Source organism: Gobius niger (assembly GCF_951799975.1).
Source record: "Gobius niger genome assembly, chromosome: 7".
In the NCBI taxonomy this organism is placed as follows: Eukaryota; Metazoa; Chordata; class Actinopteri; order Gobiiformes; family Gobiidae; genus Gobius; species Gobius niger.
This window is the reverse complement of record NC_136858.1, coordinates 13,995,627-14,018,392: the sequence shown is the minus strand read 5'-3', so window position 1 is coordinate 14,018,392 and position 22,766 is coordinate 13,995,627. Positions and strand designations below refer to the sequence as shown.

Sequence of the window (22,766 nt, the reverse complement as noted above, 5' to 3'; positions counted from 1 at the left end):
CCATTTTCTCAAAGCTTGTTCAGCCCTTGCGACCAATACAATCTCCTCCCTTACTTCCAAGTCAATTTACAATGGTGTACAAGTGAGAGTGTGTTTGTGGGTGCAAGTGCGGATGGAAATGAGCTCATAACTACAATCCTGCAAAGATCCTGGCGTGTTTAAAATGCATGTCAGAAAAAGCCTCACTGAAACCGGCACCCCACATAAAACATAGCATTGTAAAACGTCCCATGTGACATGGCGCAAAAGAAACTACTAAATCTAGCCACTCAAAATATATGCCATATGCTTGCACAGGAAAGGAGACAGTTGCCACGGCGATGTGAGGTGGAAGGATGGCGTTGACAGCTGTATCTGTGCTGAGGAGTACACTGCCGACAGACATAAATTAGATCCACACGCGCGCTGGGAGAGCATAATTAGCCAACCCAAACACCCAGGCAGCCAAGCGCATAGGCAACACGGCGAAACAAAACACACGAAAGATCCGCCAGGGGTAAACAGATGTGGCTGAAAATAGCACCCGATATCCGTATGGGAGCCCTGAGGGAAGCCAGGATTCATAGTACTAGACACGGAAGCAGCATTGGTTTACAAAAAAGTTGCAAAATGGTTCCCTAAAGTGGCTAAGCGGAGCAGTTTGTAAAAGTTTTGGCCAAGCAATGCCTCAGATGAGAATAAAAAAACATTGTTGGCATTTAGCTGATTATTAGGAGCATGTTTGGCATATGCTAATTTTTGCAACATATTACCTGAAACCCTTCGCAGTGTGGCTTTCAAATATCTAAGCGGAGCGGTTTGTGAACGTTTCGTCCCGATCAAGAATGCCAGGCGCTCTCAGAGAGCTTTTTCTAAGGAGATTTGAAATTCGTTGGAAGTTGGCGATTTTCTGAAGTGCAGTCCAAATTTGTCTCTTTGGCTCTTTCGTCGCATCCTCCTGCAGCTGTTGCCAGAGTTTGATTCCAACGTGAAGTGCGAACCATCTGCTCTATTGAAGAACACAACTCTTGAACGAGTGTGCAAACTTCACGTACACCAAGCATATTCTGTGCGTATGTTTTATGATCACCAGCAAGAAAAACATTAGGACATAACTGGATCGAATATAGTATCATAGTTATAGCTTTCGTTCATCAAATGGTCAAAGAATTTAATCTTGCCGACATGCTAAAATAGGTCATTATTGAATCGTGACCCCAGAAGTGATCGATCAAACGGGCAAAGCATTTCTGCACTTGTATAGATATATAACAGCAATGCGTCATACAATGGGGCGTGGCCTAGCCGAGGGGGAACAAAACCTCTCATGGGAATCACAAATTTTAGTAGTTTTCTTGGCGGACTATTCATTTATTTATCACACACCAATAAAGTCATGCCAAAATCCTGTCCTTATGGATGTGTTTTTTTACAACAAATAGTTGAGTAGAAGTGAAAAACAGTGTTAGCATATGTGCAGGTTCCTGGTTAGCATTGTACGTTTTATGTACGTTTTTTATATTTTATGTTTTAAGTAGCCTATTTGTGGGCTGCTGAACCAGTCTGCTCCTCTCCATGTCTCTGTATCTTTATTTAGTAGAAAAATAAATTCAGAATTCAGAACAGGTTGAAGTAATGGTGGAGAAATGGGAGGAGGTTCAGTTTTGTCTCTTCTTTCTTTTCCGTCTGGCTGCTTTGAAAATGACCATATATGGGCATTTGCAAAGATGGCGTCTGTATCTATACGTTTAAGTGGTGACGTCACAGCTCTACCCCCGTTCCCAAGATGTGCGAGAAACTGCAAAAAACTCTTTAATACCACAATCAATATTTCTGAAACTCAATGGAGAGTTACTGAACATACTTATTTATCAGGCCCATTAGCCAAAAATGCTGCACCTACTGCTATAAAAATAATATTTACCAAAATCGGTGCATCCGGGTTAGCAGAGATAAGTGCTGACGGCGCAGCAGCTACGCTAACCCCGGAAGTAGTGACTTTAGTAAATATTACTTTTTTAGCAGTAGGTTCGGCATTTTTGGCTTATGAGTCTGAGAAATAAGTATGTTCAGTAACTCTCCGTTGAGTTTCAGAAATATTCATGGTTGTTTTTAGGAGTTTTGTGTGCGTATACCAATTAATACGGTAGCATTGATTTGTTTGCATGATGTTAGCTAAAAATGAGCTTGTTTAGCCTTTTAATTGTTGATCATGCCCACAGGTGCCTGGAGAAACGTGAGTGAAAAACCAACGCTGTCTTTGCTGCTCAAGTGTATTTTTAATTCACAAACATGATCCTCTAAATATTGTAATCGAAGTCATATCTTTCCACCTCGGGTGTAAACTTGCTCCTGGTGCACGTAAGCAGACTGAGAAGCCTAAACTGGCAGATGTTGTTTGTGTGGGCGGATTGAGTTTCCCGGGGAGCGTGAGAGAACACATTTACACTTATTGCCTCCACAACGGGACATTTCAGGACACGTCCAAATACAAAAGGATGCCCCCCCACGGTATCCTCGTCCACTTTAGATCTCACTTCAGCCTCTGCCAAGACACTAGCACACGATATCCTGACACACAGCCAGCTCCAAGCAAGCTAAGACTGTGTTTCCCAATCTGTTTCATCTTGTGTGTACCCTGGAGTTTTTCGATTGTTTAACCACAGTCATGTAAGTTGACAATTTTTGCAGTCGAGTTATTTTGTTCTTGTTGTTAGTAAGAGAATTATTGTTATTAAATTTATTAAGGCAGAACAATATAAGAAAAATACATTTAAGCACACTTAAACCAAAATAGTAAGTCATGCTGTTTGTTGTTTTTTTCAGCAGAAAAGGGAAAAAAAAGAATGTTAATATGGAGTTAACTTTGCAAAATCATGACTGAGACTGAACTTTCACACTTATTTGTGAGTTACACACAATTATAATTTTAGTTCTGGCCCGCGTCAGCAGTAAATGTGTCAATGTCAAGTCAGATGGAAGACCTCAGTGGCTTCTTGTGATGTGAATATCAATCTTATCCAATATTAGGATCACACTAAATTGACATAATAGTGTGCAGCCCTTATAGCTGCATTAAAAATAGCAATGAAAAGCTAAATAATTATGTTAGCATGTATTTTTCATCCACTCCCCATACGTGGTTGTGGTCAACAAATACAGACGCCACAGCTGGAGTAGACTGACTTAGAATAGTTTACAAGGAAGAAGATTGTGATTCCTTGAAAGACATCAAGCATGTAAGTAATGAATTGCACAGTTGCTTGGGAAAAAAAACGCTGAGCTAAAATCCGAATGCTACGAAGTTTTTTGTCCATTGTGAATGGCTAAGCCTGCCGGATTTGTTACAGTTATAGTGGTATGAAGACAGATGTGGCGCATTTGCAGATGATAGGGTTACGTGTCGCGGGGTGGATGGTGGGGCCGTGTGAGGGATGGCCAGGGGGACAGTGGAACAGATGGTCCCATGGGTGCCAACTAAGATCCCATTAAGAACGACGGCAGGCCATGACCTAGTATTTGTGGAGCAGCCAGGCCGGGGCAAATCCAACTCATGAGGAGAGAGGGTGAAGATGGACTTTGAGAGCTTGTAATCCTGTCCTTTTATGTCAAATGTTATGTCAGAGCCCATGCCGGTTGTGATGTTAATGCAGGAATTATTATGTGAGATTAGCATTGAGAAGTTTTACACATCTCACCAAATTAGCGCAAGAATAGTGACAATTCTTGGAAGTTTAAGTGCAGATGACAGGTTCTTATGCTGTTCTTATTATTACTCAGTTTGATGGAATAATGGCAGTGGTAAGCATTCATCTTAGTTTCACAGTTCATTTTCTGATCCAGTAAAACTCACAAATCCATAAATTGCCAAATGTACAATCTATTTTCATCACCATTTGTCACCATTAAAGCGAGATTTTTGCAAAGTCCAAATCGGACAACATGAGATCTGAAAGAAAGCTATTCCAAAACAAAAAGGTCAAGTCGGCCCAGTAAGATTCACAGCTTTGCTCAGTGAAGAAGCCCAACATTTCCTTGAAAAAACAATCATCCCTCTCTCTCGTAACCCCAGTCCGGCTCCGACACAGGCCAGTACACTCACCCATATCCTCCCATCTCCCCTGTTGGTCATGTTTTGGGACGCGTTGCCCTTGAGCACCTAATGGTCTCGCTCACCAAAAGCCGCTGGACCAGACCGCGGCTGTCAGGAGCCCAATGAGGCATACCCACCCCACACATCTCACCCATGCCCATCCTGTGGTGTCCGGACTCTCACCTCAGCTGTTTGGTTCTTATATCATGCAAAACAGACGTATTTGAGCTGTGTGCGTTTTATGATATGACCTTATATCGTCATCAAAAACAGACCTGGAGTGTTGTCCTGTTTCATTCGTATTTTCATTTATTCAGGAATGAGGACTGAATTTCTCTTAGGCATTTACAATCAGGGTTTCATGGAACAATCTTGATTGAGTTGCGAGTTGTCCCGGGAAACACGTCTTTCAATATCTAAAGCTGCTGTACCAAATTTTCTCTTTTCTCATTGTGGAGTAAATTAGTTTTGTCAAAAGCAGACATTTGTGGAGAAGAAAAATACCTGAATCTAATGCCCTGTGCACAGAATGTTTTTGGCTAACTTCCTGTTGGCCAGTGTACGGTAAAGACAACTTCCTGTCTAAATTAAAAGTTTGAAGAAAAAATGTAAATAACAGAAGAAAGCATAACTAAATGTCGGGTCAAGTGTGTTTCATACATTTTACGGCGATATTTTACGAATTGTTAGTGTTACATTAGCGTTAGCCGTTAGCTACAAGGCTAAAACACTGACGGTTATGAACACAGACGTCTCCTCTGGTGAAGTTTTACATCCTGAGTAAAGTTTATAATATATTGTAAGCAAGTATTCAACAGCTGCTAGTTTTCTGCCACATACTTTTAAATGTTTGTTATTTTAATTCCAGCAAGACACGGCTACAACACAGACAGGAAATAGTAGTTATCGATGATGAACTCATAGCTAATTGTGGTACTTTATATTAAAGCTGTGGAAAAAATGCTTCCAAACTCTATCCCTGTGAAGAATTGAGATATTAGAAATGTTTTAGGAAAGTTGGGAATGAATTTGGACCCAACAACAACAACAAGAACAACAAAATCAGGTATGAGGGCTTCAACTAGCCTAATGAGAAAGTAGGGCAACATCCACCGACCTGGTTTATGGTCCCAGTGAAAGTGAGTTGTGGCCAGTGAAGAGGCAGGTCATGTGTGTATGTGTGTATGTGTGTATGTGTGTGTGTGTGTGCTAAATATTAGATGAGGTAATATTGTAGAGGTGAAAGGTGACACAGGGGGCCACAAATGTTTAGACTGCAGGTTCTTCTTTAAATATTTAACAACAAAGTAACTGCTAATATTGACTCGGATACAATAGATCAATATGCCCCTATGTCATGGAAGCACCAACATGACCAGATCATACATTATGTAGAAACATGCATGCTCTCCTAGCGTGTACATGGGTCTTTTGCGTGTGGTATAGTTTCCCCATCAATATTCAGGCTGGTGGTTAAGCTACAGCAGGTAAAGATACTCAACAATTTGAGATCAGGTTTTCAGTCCAGCAAGACACATATAGATGTTTGGCTAACTTTACATTTTTGTTGTTTGACTCAGATTTTCTGGCCAAGATGAGCAGAAAAAGAGAACTTTCAAATGGACAATGTTGTAGTCCATACCGAACATTGATCTAAACGTCTTTGGCGACTGCACTACAAAAACAAGCATGGGTTTAAATTACTTGATTTGAGAATATGAATCTTGCTTTGAGCAGGTTTCACTCATTTAGACTTTTTCCCTGATTGGACCAAGAATACTTTACTTGTCAGACTGGTCCTAATGTAAGACAGTATGGGACAAGTCTTACATTGCCCAATGACAGATAAATCAAGCTGAAATAAAGTGAAAATCTGTTGACACATCTCGGAAAACGTGAAAAAATCTAGCTCAAATTCCCAACTAAATCTTGACTCATCAAAACAAGTCAAATTTAAAATATTATGCTCAATTTGAGACACTTAAACTAATGTAGATATTCATTCTTTGGAGTGTGTCATGCCGACAAGAAATGAGGGACAGGTGCACCGGTCTCCCTTACATGGCCTTCTTCACCCCTCTCTCAAACCACCGTGGCTTTTGCTCTTCCTCCCATCAGGTACGTGTCATTGTCCTCAAAAGAGTGACCTGCCTTGTTCGCGTGCAGATGCGCCGCAGAGTCCAGGCCAGAAGATGTTTTTTGTTGTTGCTAGGAGGCCATATATCGTTATCGGTGCACCTGGCCCTTAACAGACAAAGAGGACGAAGCATTTACACCATTTTAGTGCAGTCTGATTTGATTTCATGAACTTTTACATCCTACATTTAAACGATCTGCATTGTTAGATTGATAAAAACAGGATGTCCAGGTGGTCAGTTCATTCTTTGACCACATAGTGTTGCTGAACCAGACGACCTATAGCAAACCCAGATCATAAGAGTTCGTTAAATCCAGGATGCAACTCTTTGTTTTGGTCAAGCAGTGTATCATGGAATACAGTAGCTTAGAATTATCCATATTGTACTTGTTTTCTACTCTTTATTTACTGCCAGCCGCGTGAGCAGTGCCACGTGTCACGATAGCCTCCGCACTCCCAGAGCATATTAGCGCACAAAGTCTTCAAAACAAGTCGCTAATGAACTAAATCACGCGCTTTCTATGCTGCACATGCTCTAGCGCTAATGGCTACGCGGCGTGGGAGGCTATCTGTTCATTTGGTTTCTCCCTCGCTCCTGCTAAATGGTAAAGAAGTTGCATTAGCAGAGGCAAGATTGTTTATGAGGTCCAAAATAAATGAAGAGCGCACTAGCTGCAGCGGCTACACTAGGGGAAGTTGGGGAATTCGCCAAGCCGAAGGGTGAACTCGATCTTTCAGGAGCAGGAAAGTTATCACGCCAATAAACAAAAACAAACGATGGAGGTCAGTGTTGGATGGTTTAGTGCAGGTGATCCGTCTCAATATGTTTTACTCAGCCATCTCAAAGGATAAGGCAATATTAAAACAGGGATAAGGTAGATAAGGGGTAAGAAGGTTAAGATGAAACTAAGGAGAATAAAGTGTTGATTTGTGCAAGCAATATAGCTGTAATTATAGAAACTATAGTCGTGGTTAAAAGAACCACTGGGTTGGGCGTTACAATTTAAACAATGCTGCAATCTGAACTAACATGCATAAAAAACGACAGTGTGTCTACAGTAGGGCTGCTCGATTATTGAAAAAATAATAATCACGATTATTCAAACGAGTATTTGTTGCCTTTAAAAAAAAGTACTATGCTGAATATTTTCTGAACAGTCATAAAAGTACAAATGATTTCAAGTTTGTCTCGATTAAGGAGAGGTCTCTGTTTCACACCTGCCCCCTGCTGCCCAGCCCTCACACCTGCACAAGTAAACTGAGCAGCGCGGCCTGATGACATCATCACACTGCAATGTTTGTTTTATGTCAGGCACATTTTTTTTGAAAAAATAAATAAATAAATGAACAAAAAAAAAAAAAATCCCGATTATGCTAATTTTGTAATCGTTCAGTGTAATTATCGAAATCGTAATCGAATTTCGATTAATTGCACAGCCCTAGTCTACAGTTTTCCGTTTATTTCGTTATTTAAGATTTGTATAGCTAGAACAAAACTAAACGTCTTCATGCAACGAGTCAATGTCGACATGCTCACAATGTGTTCCTGCAATGGTTGATTATTCCACATGATAACCTATAATGAACCACTATTTCAAAAGAAACATATTCCTTTACAAACCATAGTTTTTAACATAACTTCAAACCCATTATGTGTTCGATCTTTTTGATGACTTCAACTTGACTTTCAGATTGTCTCAAGTGTGTTCATTAAAAACAGCAAGTTTCTTCAAATCTCAAAGAAACAGCAGCCACAACTAAAAACAACAGCTTCTTACAGCCTTTAACTTTAGGTGAAATGATGAATAGAAATTGAGAGTGTGGTTTTAACATGACCCTAACAGAGAGTTCGATGCACTATGATGACATAATCCACGGTAAAGATGTTGCTGCTTTGCTTGTGCTTCCCCGCCGTGAGGTAAGAGCGCTGTAACCAGTCCACCACCACGCCGCCGATAAATGTGTTTACATAACAGACTAAGACACTAGACAGCATAATGCGTCTCTATCAGCTCACCATGTAAACCACTCAAACTTCTCCTCCTTTCCATCACACGGAAACCAAAACATGTCTGCCCTTCCAACGGTCGACGGTCAACCTTGCCCCCCTCTCCTCTGAACATCTGCTGCTCACAGGCAGACACCCCCAAAGTCAAAGGAGACAGAGGCGCCACAGCACACAGTTGCCATGGTTACCAGCCAGGTTGTGTCTGTGTGTGTGCGTGCGTGCGTGCGTGTGTACAAGGAAAACACATCGCGGGTTTCTGATCTGAAGGATAGGAGAGCGAGCCGCACCGCCCGCCCGCCCACACGCATGCATCCATAGACTCAGCTTGGAAATGCATGTGCGGAACGTTCTAGTATGCCACCCACCTGACCCGAGGAGAGTTACCTGACAGAGGCGGCGTTTAGTTTGGCCCGGCCTATCATTACAGCGGAGCATGTAGGCAAACAGAGCCTGCTGGGCACAATTATCAGGCCTGAGCAAGTAGCACAGATCGCAGTGGGAGATGAACACGGGCGTACCTGCCTATGGACGGGCGGTCGCTTTTCGTTGATGATGCTGTGTGTGTGTGAGTGTATCCCTCACAGAAAGTGGAAAAGTATATTATACCTTTGAAAAAAGCGTATTATACTTTTTGCAGGTATTTGGTGACAATCTTAAACACGTTTTTATCACTATGTTACACTTGCAATATTGATTCAACTCGATTCATTTCAATTCATCTTTTTAATTTGAGCATTTGAGTTCCATGAAGGAGTTCTGCACAATAATCAAAGCCAAAGAAAGATACAGTACATGCGTAGGTGAAAAAGTAAATAAATAACGTGATTGAAATCAGCTGAAACAAATATCAATTTTCACTTCCTGATTTTCAAGCGATCTGCCCATAAACCCCTCCCTCCGCCCCTCCCCTGCTATGAATAGCCACTGTGGGAGATTCAAAGAATACTCAAAGGTGTGCAAGTGGGTCGAAACACAGGTCCACGTCTGTGTTTGAAGAGAGAACAACATTGTAACAGAAGCTCAAGCTTGTTTTGAGTTATAATCCCTGCAGTAGTATTTTTTCTTCATTCACGCCTGTTTGAGCAAAAGCGAGACACTGAATAGTGAATAGGGAAAACTTCAAAGACATTTTGTGCTTAAAAATGGTCAAAATTGCCTATATTTTCAGCGACGAAATCTAAATAATGGATCGACCCAGGTTTAACTGTATGATTTTATTTTGTTTGTATATTAGTTACTGAGATTTTTCCAGGGGAATTTGGATATCTCGTTTACTTTGTGAATAAGCTAATATTTTTTTTAAATTCAAAGCTCAATAAATCAGGCTTGGAAGTAGATATTAAAAAATTCCAAGTCCAAGCCTTGAAAGTGTATTAGTTTTGTAGTTTTATTATGGGTGCAGATGCGCAAGAACATTTCTCTGGTCTTTCGTACGGGTGTCTCCCAGAAAGGAAATGACCATATTCGGGTTATAGCGTCCTCCCGGGGACCCTTCGCGGGACACGTGGATGTGAAATATGTCAATATTTGTGAATGAATGCTTGATGTAGTTTCTATTTCCGGCTTATCCCTGGCCACGCGAACAAAACGTTATAAAATAAGCATCGTAAGTTGTCGGTTGTCATTTTTATACTCTGACATGAAAACTTATGGTAGATAATTAGCTAATCTGATTTTGCACATTTTGATTTGTTAGCATGCTGTTAGCTAAAACTCAGATTGTTTACACCGCTAATTGCAGAGGGCACTCCAACACATTCACAATCCAACTCAACACACTCTTATTTCAAGTAAAAAAAGCATGAAATAATCATGCAGATATGCCCAAAAGCAGGTTCATAAGCCACAGTTATGCACATTATATCCACTTAAAGGTCTGAAGAAAACCCCTTGTCATAGTATTTCTTACTCCAGCTAAGAAGTAATCTGTGTATTGATAGAATAATGAGCCTGCATTATGCTAAAGTTGAGCATACAGTATGGAAGAACACAAATGTGGAGCTTTACATTTCATGAAGCGTCTTCTTCCAAAATGGCCTAATACTGTATTGCGGTGCCCGTCTTCCTCTGCGTGCATGTAGCGAGGCAGAGCAGATTTGGAGAGCTGTGCAGATGAAAGGAGCGGGCGCTGTGTCCGTGCCAAAGCATCTGAGCGAGTGGGAGCGCGATGAAAGAGAAAGTCATTTAGTAAATTGACAGCTCCCTTCAGGATTCTTCGTCTCCTGCACCGCAAAAGAACTGGCCCCGTCTCCCTCCACGCTCAGCTGCTCACACCAACAACTGCCATCCTCCAGCTACAATCATAGTTTTTTTAGTTTCCACTACTCGTTTTATGTGCGGAACTGAAGCGTAAATTTACCCACCGTGACATATCCACAATTCTACCTCTACCACAATCCTGCTCACTATTTTGACACTGCTGTTGATGCTCTACAGTGAGTAAGGGTGAACTTCACTAAAGCCACAAAGTGTAATCAAAGCATAAGTATCTCTCCAGGCCAAAAAATGTTGTTGAAACTCGACAACCTCATATTATTTCGGCACCAATGACATTAAAGGTGCATTATGCAACTTTTTATGTGGAAAAAAAAGTTGGTATTTGTGCGTATTTGACCTTGTAGTGACTCAGCGGCTGCAGAATCAATTGTTTGGAAGGTTTTCACTCCTGAGGGAGCCTCTCACCGGAAAACCTACAAAACAATTGATCCAGAAGCGTTGTAGAGACCACCGTGATGGAAAGTAAAGGGGCCATGCTGACCATTCATGTGGCCGCTGAGTCACTGCAAGGTCAAATATCAACTTTATATTCTAGCATAAAAAGTTGCATAATGCACCTTTAAGGCGAGACACAGCAGGTGGAAATATGGATTTTTCACACAGTGGTCAATGTTGAGACTTTTAACGAGTTTTCTCCCTTAACATCTTATTTTCAAATGTCAGATAAAAAATAAATAAAAATAAAAACTTGTGATGCTTATTGTATGACATTTTGTCCACTGCAGAGCTGGAGAGATATGAAATATGTCTATATATATTATATTTATTTATTTATTATATAAATATTTCAGTCGTTTTAGGAGTTCCGACAGACTCCAAACTTTCCAGGCTTGGACTGTTGGACGTTTTTACTGAGGGATTTGAAAAAACAATGAAAACATTGTTGTAACCAATACATATCAACAAAATAAAACCATAAATTATTCATTATTTAGATGTTTTTTATGCATAAGATGCCTTAATTGTAGGGCTGAAACGACTAATCGATTAATCGACGACTAATCGATTATTGAAATAGTCGACGACTATTTTAGTAATCGATTAATCGTTTTCTGGTTCACACAGACTCAAATAGAGCAAAAATGACATGAAAATGTAGTACTTTTGATGAAAACCTACTTTGTTTTTCATAGTAAGTGTCTGTAGTGTTTTGTACATTGTAAATTTCATAAACATCCGTCTGTGTCTCATCCAATCAGAAGCAGAATTAGCGCCAAGAGCCTCCAAAAAACATTTACTTTAAGTTTCCTCCATCAACATGTCCTCAAGCGGTGCCACTTTAGCTTTATGTGATATATATATTTTTTTTAAATCCAATTTTCCTACACCATTCACAGCCAAGCGATTAATTGATTAATCGTAAAAATATTCGATTAATTAATTAATTATTAATTAATCGATGACAAAATGATCGTTAGTTGCAGCCCTACTTAACTGCATACAAAACATAAGATGACAGAAAACCTGCAATATGTTTTTTTTCTCATATTTATATCAATAATCAAAAGTTTCAAACTGATATCTCAAACTTATTTTATTTTTTCCATTCAACTTAAATACAAAAAATACAACAACTGAATAGGTACAGTGACGAAAAACAATGGATGGAATATTGTAAAGACAAATTTAATGGAAAGTGAAAGAAGTGACTCTACAGCAGCAGAAAACCTCTCGATTCCCTCTTCACCATCTGTGCAGAGATACAGAACGCTGTAATCGAGCACTAGTCTTTTGTTCAGTGCAACACTCTCCCTGCCGGGGTCTAAGCGCCAACGTTTAACAATTCACATAATCATACCTACAAAGTTGAACGTTTGATAACAGAGGCAGGTGAAAATGAAGGAGCTGAAGTTTTATTTGGAGTTAGCTACAGGAGTGGTGGTGTGTGTGACCAGATCCCTCAGTCACTCAAGGACAGACGCTGCTTATTAATTTATGACAGGAGACAGACAGAAAGTCCAAAGAGAGGGATCAGTTTGAGGTCAGAGAGAAGGTGCAAGGCAAAGTCACGTAAACATTTGGACATTTCAAGTCTTTGGCAACTTTATTCGGGTTGACTGCACAGAAATGGAGCAAAGGATCATGGTAAATGTAGTCCTTTCAACATAAGAATGCATTTAGCCCAGAGATAAAGGTATTGTGTGGCAGGAGATGGGATTGAAGTTGCCTATTGTGTTGGCTCTTGCTAACCTCAGCTGGTTGGTGTACAATAGTAGCTGGCTTCAGTGCTGTAGTCTGTTCATTTAGCAGTAAACTGAAGGAGCTTATCTACGAAAATGCTTTTCATCTTACTAATAGACTTAACCAGTGCAGTGGATTTGCTAACAGCAGCAAGGGACTCGAGGAATGCCCTAAAGAATTGATCAAAAGCTCACGTTAATTATATTGCCCCATCCATTTCCTGGTTAGCCAACGTAAACTCTTCATAATCATGTTTGCACCAAAGGGAAAGAATAGACCAGAGACGCTAGGACGCTATAACACTTCAGTTACTCCATAGGAGGAGTAAGTGGAATTCTTTGAGTAGCAGCAATGCTCAATACTAATGGAAAATTCAATCAATTAAGGAGCAGACAGCACTTTCAGAAAGCCTCTGAACATAAAGCTAAGCTAATCTTGCTTCTTAACTAACTTGTAGTAAATGGTATATAGACTCAATTTATATAGTGCTTTTCTACCTTTATCAGGCCCAAAGTGCATTACAGTAAGGAACCAGTCACCCATTCACTCTCTCATTCATACACCAGTGTACGCAGACACTGGAGGCAAGCAGGGTGAAGTCTTGCCCAAGGACACAACGACAGTGTGCATCTGCAGGAGCTGGGATTCGAACCCACAACCTTCCGATCACGAGATGACCCGCCCTACCAACTCAACGGCCTCTGGCTGCTCTGCTTTATGCCCACGACACTGGAGGCTGCCATTGCTCCGCCATTGCTGCAGTACCTCCATATCGCCGCTAGTTCCCCATTGAAAAGCATTGGAGTTTAGACACCTTCAACGCCTGGTTTCAATTTTTTCAACACTAGACTAGGCTAGATATTCCTCCTGAGATAACGCTGGGTTAGTCACAATTTAAGAAACCAGGCTGGTTTTCGCAAGAAGAATTTTAGAAATCTCGTACTTAATGGGAGTCGGACTGTTAGCATTGGAGCAGCGCGAGCTACACGTCACGCAAGGGCCGAGTCTACGGTGAAGATCCCGCCCGTATGCCCTTTTTAGGAACATGCTTCGTCAGAGCTGGGGAGGGGGAGCCTGTAAATCCGCCATGAATTCCCCCACGACCGTAGTCATTATGGTAAACGGGGAGGAGTGAGCAGAAGCTGTCCATTTATATATACAGTCTATGTACCAACTGCACCACCGTCAACCCATAACTGTTGTTCAAATCTGCCACTATAAAATATTGCGTCAGAGTGACAGGTTCGCTACAATCACTCTGCAAGTTGAGCGTTTGCATAAAAGCCTCGCTCTCCACTAGAATGTAGTGGTTATGGTTTGTGAGGTTGTGGAGTGACTGACGCACTGCTTTGATCATACAGTATTTCCGACAAAGAGAAGAGACCCCGAGTACTGCTCTCAACTGATGGCCAAAAACATTTACCTTTTCACCCTGCGAGTATAGGCTTCTGAATGACAGCCAGCTGCGCTAACAGCACACAAGCTACAGCATACTGCAGTACTACATCTTGTTACATTACTCTCCCGTCTTCGCTAGAACAAGCCCATGGACATGTACTCAGCAGCTCATTGGCAGCAGACCCACAGCAGAGTAAGTTACAGCGTGCCACACACACAAACCATCACAGCACACAGACCGGGCCAGCGCCAGCCAAACAGCTATCCGATATTTTAAGTGAGGAATCAACATCCGTCAGGCTGGCAGAGATCAAATTCATTGTCCCGCGCTATGTCTCCCACAGGACCAAGGCAAAGCAGCTCAATAAATTTGCTCATGATGGAAGGGTGAGGTACAAGGGTAGGCTGTGTCTTCTAGGACGCATGCTTTTCATCTAAATATGAACAGTGGTGAACGTTACAACAATATTATCTTTGGCTAACTTACATGATGATATTTATGTAGCTTATCTAGTTTCTCCACTTGGCTTGTAGTGTGTTCCTAATACTTGCTACATAGAAAAGCAGAATTGCAATGAAACAAAAATGCGAGACAGTAAAAGTCCGGGGCGATACTTCTCAAAAAGCAGTACACGGACTGCTTCAGGTCGTACTCTTTTTGCAGTTCTAGTAGGTTTCGATTTAGGAGTGATTCTCAAACTTTGCCTCATTTCAAAGTACAACTTACCTTGAGCTGCGAGATGGATTTGAATTTTCATTCTCACGGAAATCTGTTTTGAAAGGCTCAAACTGAGGTGTGTTGGAGCGATTGCATGGCAAGTTTCAACATTGTTGCATTGTTGTGACAGCAGTGACTGTTCTGTTTGAGGCCGATACAGACGGTGTTTAACATGATGGTCATGGGCCAATTCCAGTCAGTAAATAGTTTATATTGTTGATGATACACAGTTTTTTAAATAGAGAGCACAAATTAGACTGTTTTACAATGATTGAACATAATAAAACTAGTGCTGCCCATTACAGCACTAGTTTTATTATGTCCAACGATTAAAATATTTAATCGTGATTAATCTCATAAATGTCATAGTTAACTCGTTTGAATTGAATTGTCATTTTAAAACTCTAATACTCATATTGGGTTCCTCAAATATACAGCAAACATGGGGTGCAGGCAGGTTGGATGAGAAAGCACACTTATTTCATTCTATTTTTTTCCTTACATTGTTCAAAGGTGCAGAAGGAAAACAAAACAACAAGTGTTATTGCTCCTCCTGTGAACCCGCAGTCACGGGACGTGCTCCCCTTTGACTGACAGGCCGCAGCAGAGCGGCTCATTGTGTGTCGGCAAATTGAGACCAATTGATCGCACAATATGAAAATGTACGCTGTTCAAATTGATTTGCGTTAACGCGTTAACGTGTTATTTTGGACAGCACTAAATAAAACCAAATAAACACATTGTTGAGTGTTTTGTAATGTAGATGAAACAATGCAGATGGAAAAAAAGATGCAGTAAATATAGTAGGGCTGCAATTAAAGATTATTTTGTAATCGATTAATCTATCTATTTTTACGATTAATCGCTTGGCTGTGAATGGTGTAGGAACATTGTATTATTTTTAATTTTTTTTATCACATAAAGCTAAAGTGGCACCGCTTGAGGATGTGTTGATGGAGTAAACTTAAAATAAATATTTGTTGGAGGCTCTTGGCGCTAATTCTGCTTCTGATTAGATGAGACACAGACAGATATTCATGAAATTTACAATGTGCAAAACACTACATACCCTAACTATAAAAACAAAGTAGGTTTTCATCAAAAATACCAAATTTTCAAGTAATTTTTGTTCTATTTCAGTCTGTGTGAACCAGAAGACGATTAATCGATTACTAAAATAGTTGTCGACTAATTCTATAATCGATTAGTTGTCGATTAATCCATTTTTCAGCCCTAAAATATAGTATATATCTAAAGGGGATTTTTATTTTTTGTAAAGTTTTCTGTGTAGGCTCTCAGTCGTACAGGTGTTGTCAATCTTCAATGGTTCTTGAGTCTGTACCAAGTACAGAAGATGACTCAAGAACCTTCATTGAACACTTTTTGTTGAGGTATCAAAATTAGGATGGCGAATCGATTGAAATTTTAACATCGTGACAACACTACAGTATACTGTGTTAAATCAGGTGCAAAACAGGTCAAAAGTATGGAGACCATAAAACTGAAAGCCTTGACAAACACCAGGACCATGTACCAAAATACCCTCACACTGAAACTTTTCATTTTGATTTCTGTCCCTTCATACTACCTACACTTTAGACTTTGGCTCCACCTGAGCCGCAAAATCGGATGCCAACTTGGGAGTAAAACCATCAATGCCATTCACCACTTAAGCAGAAGGTGGGCGCGGCTTAGCGCTCGATGCAACAATGATCAATGTGAATCCGCAGTGTTTTCTTCTCACTTACCAGTACTCTGCCCGTGAGCGTCTGAGCCGAGATCATCACTCCTGCCCAGTCTTTGACCGACGTCATCCAGCCCACCTCACTGACGGGGACCTCCTCCTTCTCATCGGGATTCTTGGGTGCTGCCGCCGTGTTGGCCGGGTTATTCACCTTCTGTACCTCCTGCAACAGAAAACAATGAGGGTGAGGTCAAGTGTGCTGTCTTAAACAAAAACTAGAAGAAATACAAGCTCCACTTCTCCTGAATTGAATTGTTATGTTGATGATATCATACATTTTCGCAAAAAGACTTCAGCGCAATTAAATGTTGTCGTGAAAATTACACAGATGTTAGCATTTGTAGCCCAAACAAAGAGAGTAACACGCAGGACCGTCAGGATAAAGACAGAAGGCATAATTAAGTGAGTATTTAGGAGTGGGATACAGAGACAGTGCTGGCTGTAGGCAGGTCCATGGCTCATTAGGAGAATTGCACAGGGGTGAGCATCAATTAAATTTGAAGACATCTTTTCACCACAGGGTTAGCTGTAAAACAAGTAATTTGTTTCTCCGGCTTGTTACAATAGCAGCAGCAGAGGGGGTGAAAAGGTGAGTACAATGAAACGGAGCGTGATGCGAGTTTCAAGTTGACTGTTTGTGTTAATTCATCCAATTCAACTCAATCCTGCCCCCAAAGCATGCAATATAAAAATGTTTGTGTAATAAGTTTGTTGTAGCGTAGCAGTGGCTGGCACTTTGGCTAAATGTATGAACGTGTTAGTGTGCTCTCATCTCAGAACACTTTCCCAAAGTCCTTAATTGTTTCTTTTCCGTCCTTGATGAAGTCAGGGCATAGGCAACCCAGGTGGCCGCCTAAGGGCACCATCTGCTGGAGGGGGTGCCGAATTGCGCTTTAATTTTCTAACCCCATGAGGTCCATGCTCCCGCCACGTACAACATCGCCGTTTTTGGACATAACTTTGGAACAGGAAGTGATAGAGACTTGTGGCTCTGTTGCGTTTGAAACTAGAAATTTCAAGCTTTCAAACAACCTCTTCCTGGTCGTTCTACGCCTCTGGGGAGCCGTGTAAGATCGCGGGGAATATTCGTAAATTTATTTTAGAAGTACAGATTCCTTCTCTAACCCTGACTGTTGTACGCACGTTTCATGATAGAAAAGGCCCTGGATGAAGTCCCACTTCCTTGTCACGTAACTCATCTTATACCCCCAAACTCAACAGCCCTTACATTATAATTAAACCTCTACATTAGGCTACTTAGTGTTGACGACTAGTCCGCACGCAGTCTCTCTGGATGAGCGGTGAATGCTCCCGTCACGCTACACCGGCCCCCCATCTGCTCTTTTCTGAATTAGCGCCTTATTGTATGGCGTCACATGCATCGCGGCCTGCCTGCTCTACGCTCCGCACATACGGGACTGTGCCCTAATCTGTCCTGGGGGCAGACAGGCAGTTCTCCTGATTCACACGTCCACGTATAGATGTTTCTATAATAAAAACCCTTTTCGCTCAGTCTCCAATTGAGCCCATCCTACCAGTAGTAAGGCGCACGGAGGAAACGTTCATGTTTTATGCTTCAGATTAAAAGGGATTTGCAGAGTGTGTGTGTGTGTGTGTGTGTGTGTGTGTGTGTGTGTGTGTGTGTGTGTGTGTATACGGATAGAAAAATTGCAAAGGCACGCAGAACGCAGAGTTATGGCACGCGTCCAGAGAGAATCCCAAGGAAAGCAGTAAATTTTTAACCCTTTTAGTGGACATGCTCGCGATGGTCTGCGAGTTAGCGTCTGTTTTCTTGGACATCCAAATGGTCCCTATAATGAGCAAACTAAAAGGAATTCTGTCAATAGGCGAGCCCACGAAAACAGAAACTTCTGCAAGACACTTCACTTTACAGAATGATGGGTCCTGAATTCCCTTAGCATTCTGTTGCCAGCTTGGAGCGCCCTCCGATGGCATAAGAAGGAAATAATAGTGGTAAAAAACAAAAAAACAAGCCTCCAGTTTTGGCTGATGTCATGCTAACAAATCGTTGGTGCCGCAATGAACGCACTTTGAAAGCAGAACGCTTCAGAACGAGTCCGGTGACGGTTTATGGGCTTTAAAAATGTGGAGGAACACTTATTTCAGGGATCTTGGTAATAATAGAATGACTCAAACCTATGAGGCTGAACCAAAGGAATAATGACATGATATGGTTAAACGCTCAAAAATCATAAATATCCGATGAGTCAGAACCTCCGAGCCCGAACAGAGCCCCGTCCATTGTCAATGTGATCAAATTATATCAAAAATAATACCGCCGTTAGAGCCACAGCTGCTGGATTCCTAATTCAATTCAGTGTTTCTGAACAATGCCAATAAAGAGGGTTTGAAAAGCCGGACAGACTCGGTCATCAGATCACTATCTGTTCATCTGTTCCTCTCTGCCATTGTCTGAAAAAGCCAGGGTTAGGAAGGGCATACTTTTCCATCTGTGTTGCCCTCTATAACTTCAAACTGCACCGGCTAATTTATGCCATATCTATTATTTCCAAAATCGAGACACAAGAACAAATTTATCACGTGAGTGTAGCACAGTGTTTGCTTTGACTGCAGGCATCCATTGTGCATTTGAACACTTAGAGTTGAAGCCTAACCAGTAACAGCGAAATGTCAGCAGTGTACAGAACCCATATCTCGCGCCACCAAACCCTGTAAAAATGACTCGCGACATGGTGTTGTTGTTGGCAGCGGGCTCCCCTGTAAACTGCGACATAAACACTTCATAATGCATAGGCTGACTAAAAGTGTTGCCTGCATGACTAAGTTTCAGCCAACCTCCCATCCCCACTGGCCCACTCCACGGCATTGCTCCCTTCCAGTCATATAGTAGACGTACTGTCATTTACATCACACGGAAATTGGAACGTTCCAGGTTATATTTGTCAATATTTCTCAAGAGTAAGTGAACTGTCGTAGACAATCCTGGAAGAGGACCTAGTGTATTTCACCTCGTGTTTGGATTCACGCAGTCAACGCAAAGCAGCAACATCTCCATGGAGACGAGCTGGTGGGGTCCTGTGAGAGCATTACAATATGGACGATCTAAGAAGTGCCCAATCTCAAATAAACTTTAAGTAAATCAAGTAAAAAGTATTTCCCCAAGCAGCAGTTCACTGGGAAACTGAGACGGAAATAGAGGTACGGCATCCATGAGCAATCTTGTGCACTGATGGGTTTAATCTAGGTTTTAGGAAGGTGCGTACTATACTAGCAACAGTATAATAACACTGTAGTAGGGAACCACATAGATAAAGTAACCATCTTTTGAAATATGATTGCTCACAATGTGATACAGGGGACTTTGAGAAAATTGTATTTTTGTCAAAGAGATTTGGTAACACTTTATTAAAACTGCATGAATAATGTAACATGAATCATTCATTAGTTAAGTGTGACAAACACTTAATAACTACTTAAATATGAATAAGTCAAGTATGTGAAGAACTATTCTATGAATTGTTCATGAGGAGTTAAGTGTTAATTCATCATTTATTAAAGATTAAATAAGGTGTACTGTCATCTTTGAAAAGCGATTTAGAAATAAACTTTACTTACTTACTTATTCTGAAGTGCTACCAGAGATTCAGAATGTCTTTTTCATGAGCTGCGTTTCAACAACACCACGAGTCTCTCCACAATATCCCCAATAAACACCGTACTGCTGTGTTAAAGCCACAAAGCACGCTAAGTACATGTCATCATATACACTATTTCAAATTCCAAAATCCCGAAATGCATTGCTAACGCTAAAGTTTAAAATTGCAGAAGATTCTGACTACCGCCTAAAGAAGCCCAAGTACCGTCAGTGGTGAACAAACGGTTTAAGAACCACGGATCATTTAGACGTTTAATGTTCCTTTTGTAATGGCTGGGGTTTGGTCGTAGCACATCTATGGGCTCTACTGCCCGGTCACACCTGTTTGAGCTAAACGCCAAAAACCGCCATCTTGCAAAGCCTCCCACGTGGTGCTCTGGTTTGAAGTGTGTCATAAATGGTTGTGGCTACTATTTCACCGCGTAATTTGGTGGTGAAGTGCGACTTCATGTTAAGGGCCTCTCAAGTTAATGCAGGGAACGACCGCTGTCACACTTGCAGTAAAACTAGACGGCTACAGTATGCGAGATGAAACCACCGCACACGCTTCATGATGGATGTTGTTTGGTTTGACTTGGATGTGGTCTGCATTTGAGTGTGGGATTATGGAAATAGTCTTTGCAAACAACAAAATATCATAGCAGAACCTGTTAAAGGAATAGGCCACCGTTTTTACATACTGATATATGCTCTTACCTCACTTTAGACATGTTAATATATCCCCGTCTGGTCTTTGTCCGTGCGCTCTGCCAGGCAAACGGAGCACATACGCAGCCTCTCCCACATGTCACATAGCTCCAAAAAAGCTCACGATAGAAGCTACCAAGCTCTTCCACGTGTTCCCTATTTAAATAAAGTTACGTGAAGTGTTTTCATGTGAAGTATATTTACACAGAAATGTAGCATGTCGATTTTATAAGCAAATAAAAAGGGGGACTATATTGTGAGGCGTAATGATACGAGGAGCAAAACGTCCGCGCAGTAACTCCTAAAGACTTCCCCCGCTCACTTCCGTCAATAACCTTTAGGAGTTACTGCGCGAACGTTTTACTCCTCGTATCATTACGCCTCACAATATAGTCCCCCTTTTTATTTGCTTATAAAATCGACACGTTACATTTCTGTGTAAATATACTTCGCATGAAAACACTTCACGTAACTTTATTTAAATAGGGAACACGTGGAAGAGCTTGGTAGCTTCTATCGTGAGCTTTTTTGGAGCTATGTGACATGTGGGAGAGGCTGCGTATGTGCTCCGTTTGCCTGGCAGAGCGCACGGACAAAGACCAGACGGGGATATATTAACACGTCTAAAGTGAGGTAAGCGCATATATCAGTATGTAAAAACGGTGGCCTATTCCTTTAACCTTGTAGCTTCGACCTCGACAAACATGTTCTGAAATATGTGTGACTCTTGTATTATGTGGCAGTTAGTACATCCATCTTCACTCAAACGTTCAGACTGTTTAAATTATCCACTGTAGAGAAAAGAGAAATCTGTCCAACAATTATCACAACGTTTTATTAAAAATCCTAATTTCGAATGACAAAACCCCAAACCTGACCGTCACAGATGCTGTCTCAGTGAGAAAGCGAGGAGGCGGGAGTGTTCCGCACCGTCAGAGGAGCGCAGTGGGTTTATAGTCTAGCTATTACACTGGAAATTGCGGTCGCACCATATGTCCGCAGATTTCGGGTGGGTTTTGAGCGGCTTGTGGGCGGGTTTGGCTGCCGATGCCTGGCAACCCTGTTCCTGCTGTCCTGAAGCTGAACTTTTCCCTCCCCTCCCTATTCTGCACCCAAACAGTTTTTGATACAGGTCTACGGTTACTGGTTTTGGATGGGTTTTTGTGCGGATATTTGCAGCGGACTGGGTCAAGCAAGTCAAGCAAGCAGTCTCAAACCCTGGCTAAACCACACATCGCTAAAGCCATGATAACTTTGAGCAATATTTAGTTACAAGTACTTCATTGTCCGCCATGGTGGAAATTTGTCTTTGGTAGCAGCTTCTCAAACAGATTTAAAGCGTTTGCTGCTTCAACTGTTCTAGGCACAAAAGAGTTCATGTTTTTCTTTGTGGATATGACTCTGTATCTCCGTCCTGACGGCAGTAGTTTGAACTCATTGCTTAGCGCAGAGGTCCTCCAACCTTTTTCTCTGGGGGCCACATTATCGTTCCTGACTGTGATGGGGGACCAGGCCAGGTTGGCTATAACATAGACTTGTACGACCCAGAGCAAAATGCTGCAGGCCTCATTGTGAAGTAAAGATTACAAGCCTGGCACAGTCATCCCCACTACTACTATTTTCAGTAATAACTGCTTACACTTGTATTGCGCTTTACAAGCCTGTCTCGCAAGTTCCTCAAAGCAACACTGTAGTCATTATTTGTTCACTCCACACTCTGTGGTGGTGAGCTTCATTTACCACGTGGCTATAATGTGTTGTTTATATCCTAATCTCTTCTTATGTCAGTGCCCCTGCAGGACACATGTGGGATTCTTTTTTATTTATTTAAGTTGCCCCCTAGTGGCTGGAATGAGTATACTGGTCATTTAGTAAACAAACAAATGGGCTAGAGACTTCCTTTTTTT

General features: G+C 41.4%; 1 protein-coding gene across 14 annotated transcripts in view; it reads right to left on the bottom strand.

Annotated features, from left to right (window-relative positions):
* LOC306965446 (calcium-activated potassium channel subunit alpha-1a) overlaps window positions 1–16,694 on the bottom strand; it is a gene marked incomplete at its 3' end in the record, with an annotated part of 143,428 nt that extends 126,734 nt beyond the window's left edge. For all 14 annotated transcript variants that reach the window (XM_079559874.1, XM_079559880.1, XM_079559877.1 and 11 more), the window contains exon 1: window positions 16,540–16,694. In XM_079559874.1, coding sequence (XP_079416000.1) covers window positions 16,540–16,605 — 66 coding nt within the window. In that variant the 5' untranslated portion in view covers window positions 16,606–16,694. The remainder of the gene's footprint in view (window positions 1–16,539) is intronic.
* Between the last annotated feature and the right edge of the window lie 6,072 nt (window positions 16,695–22,766).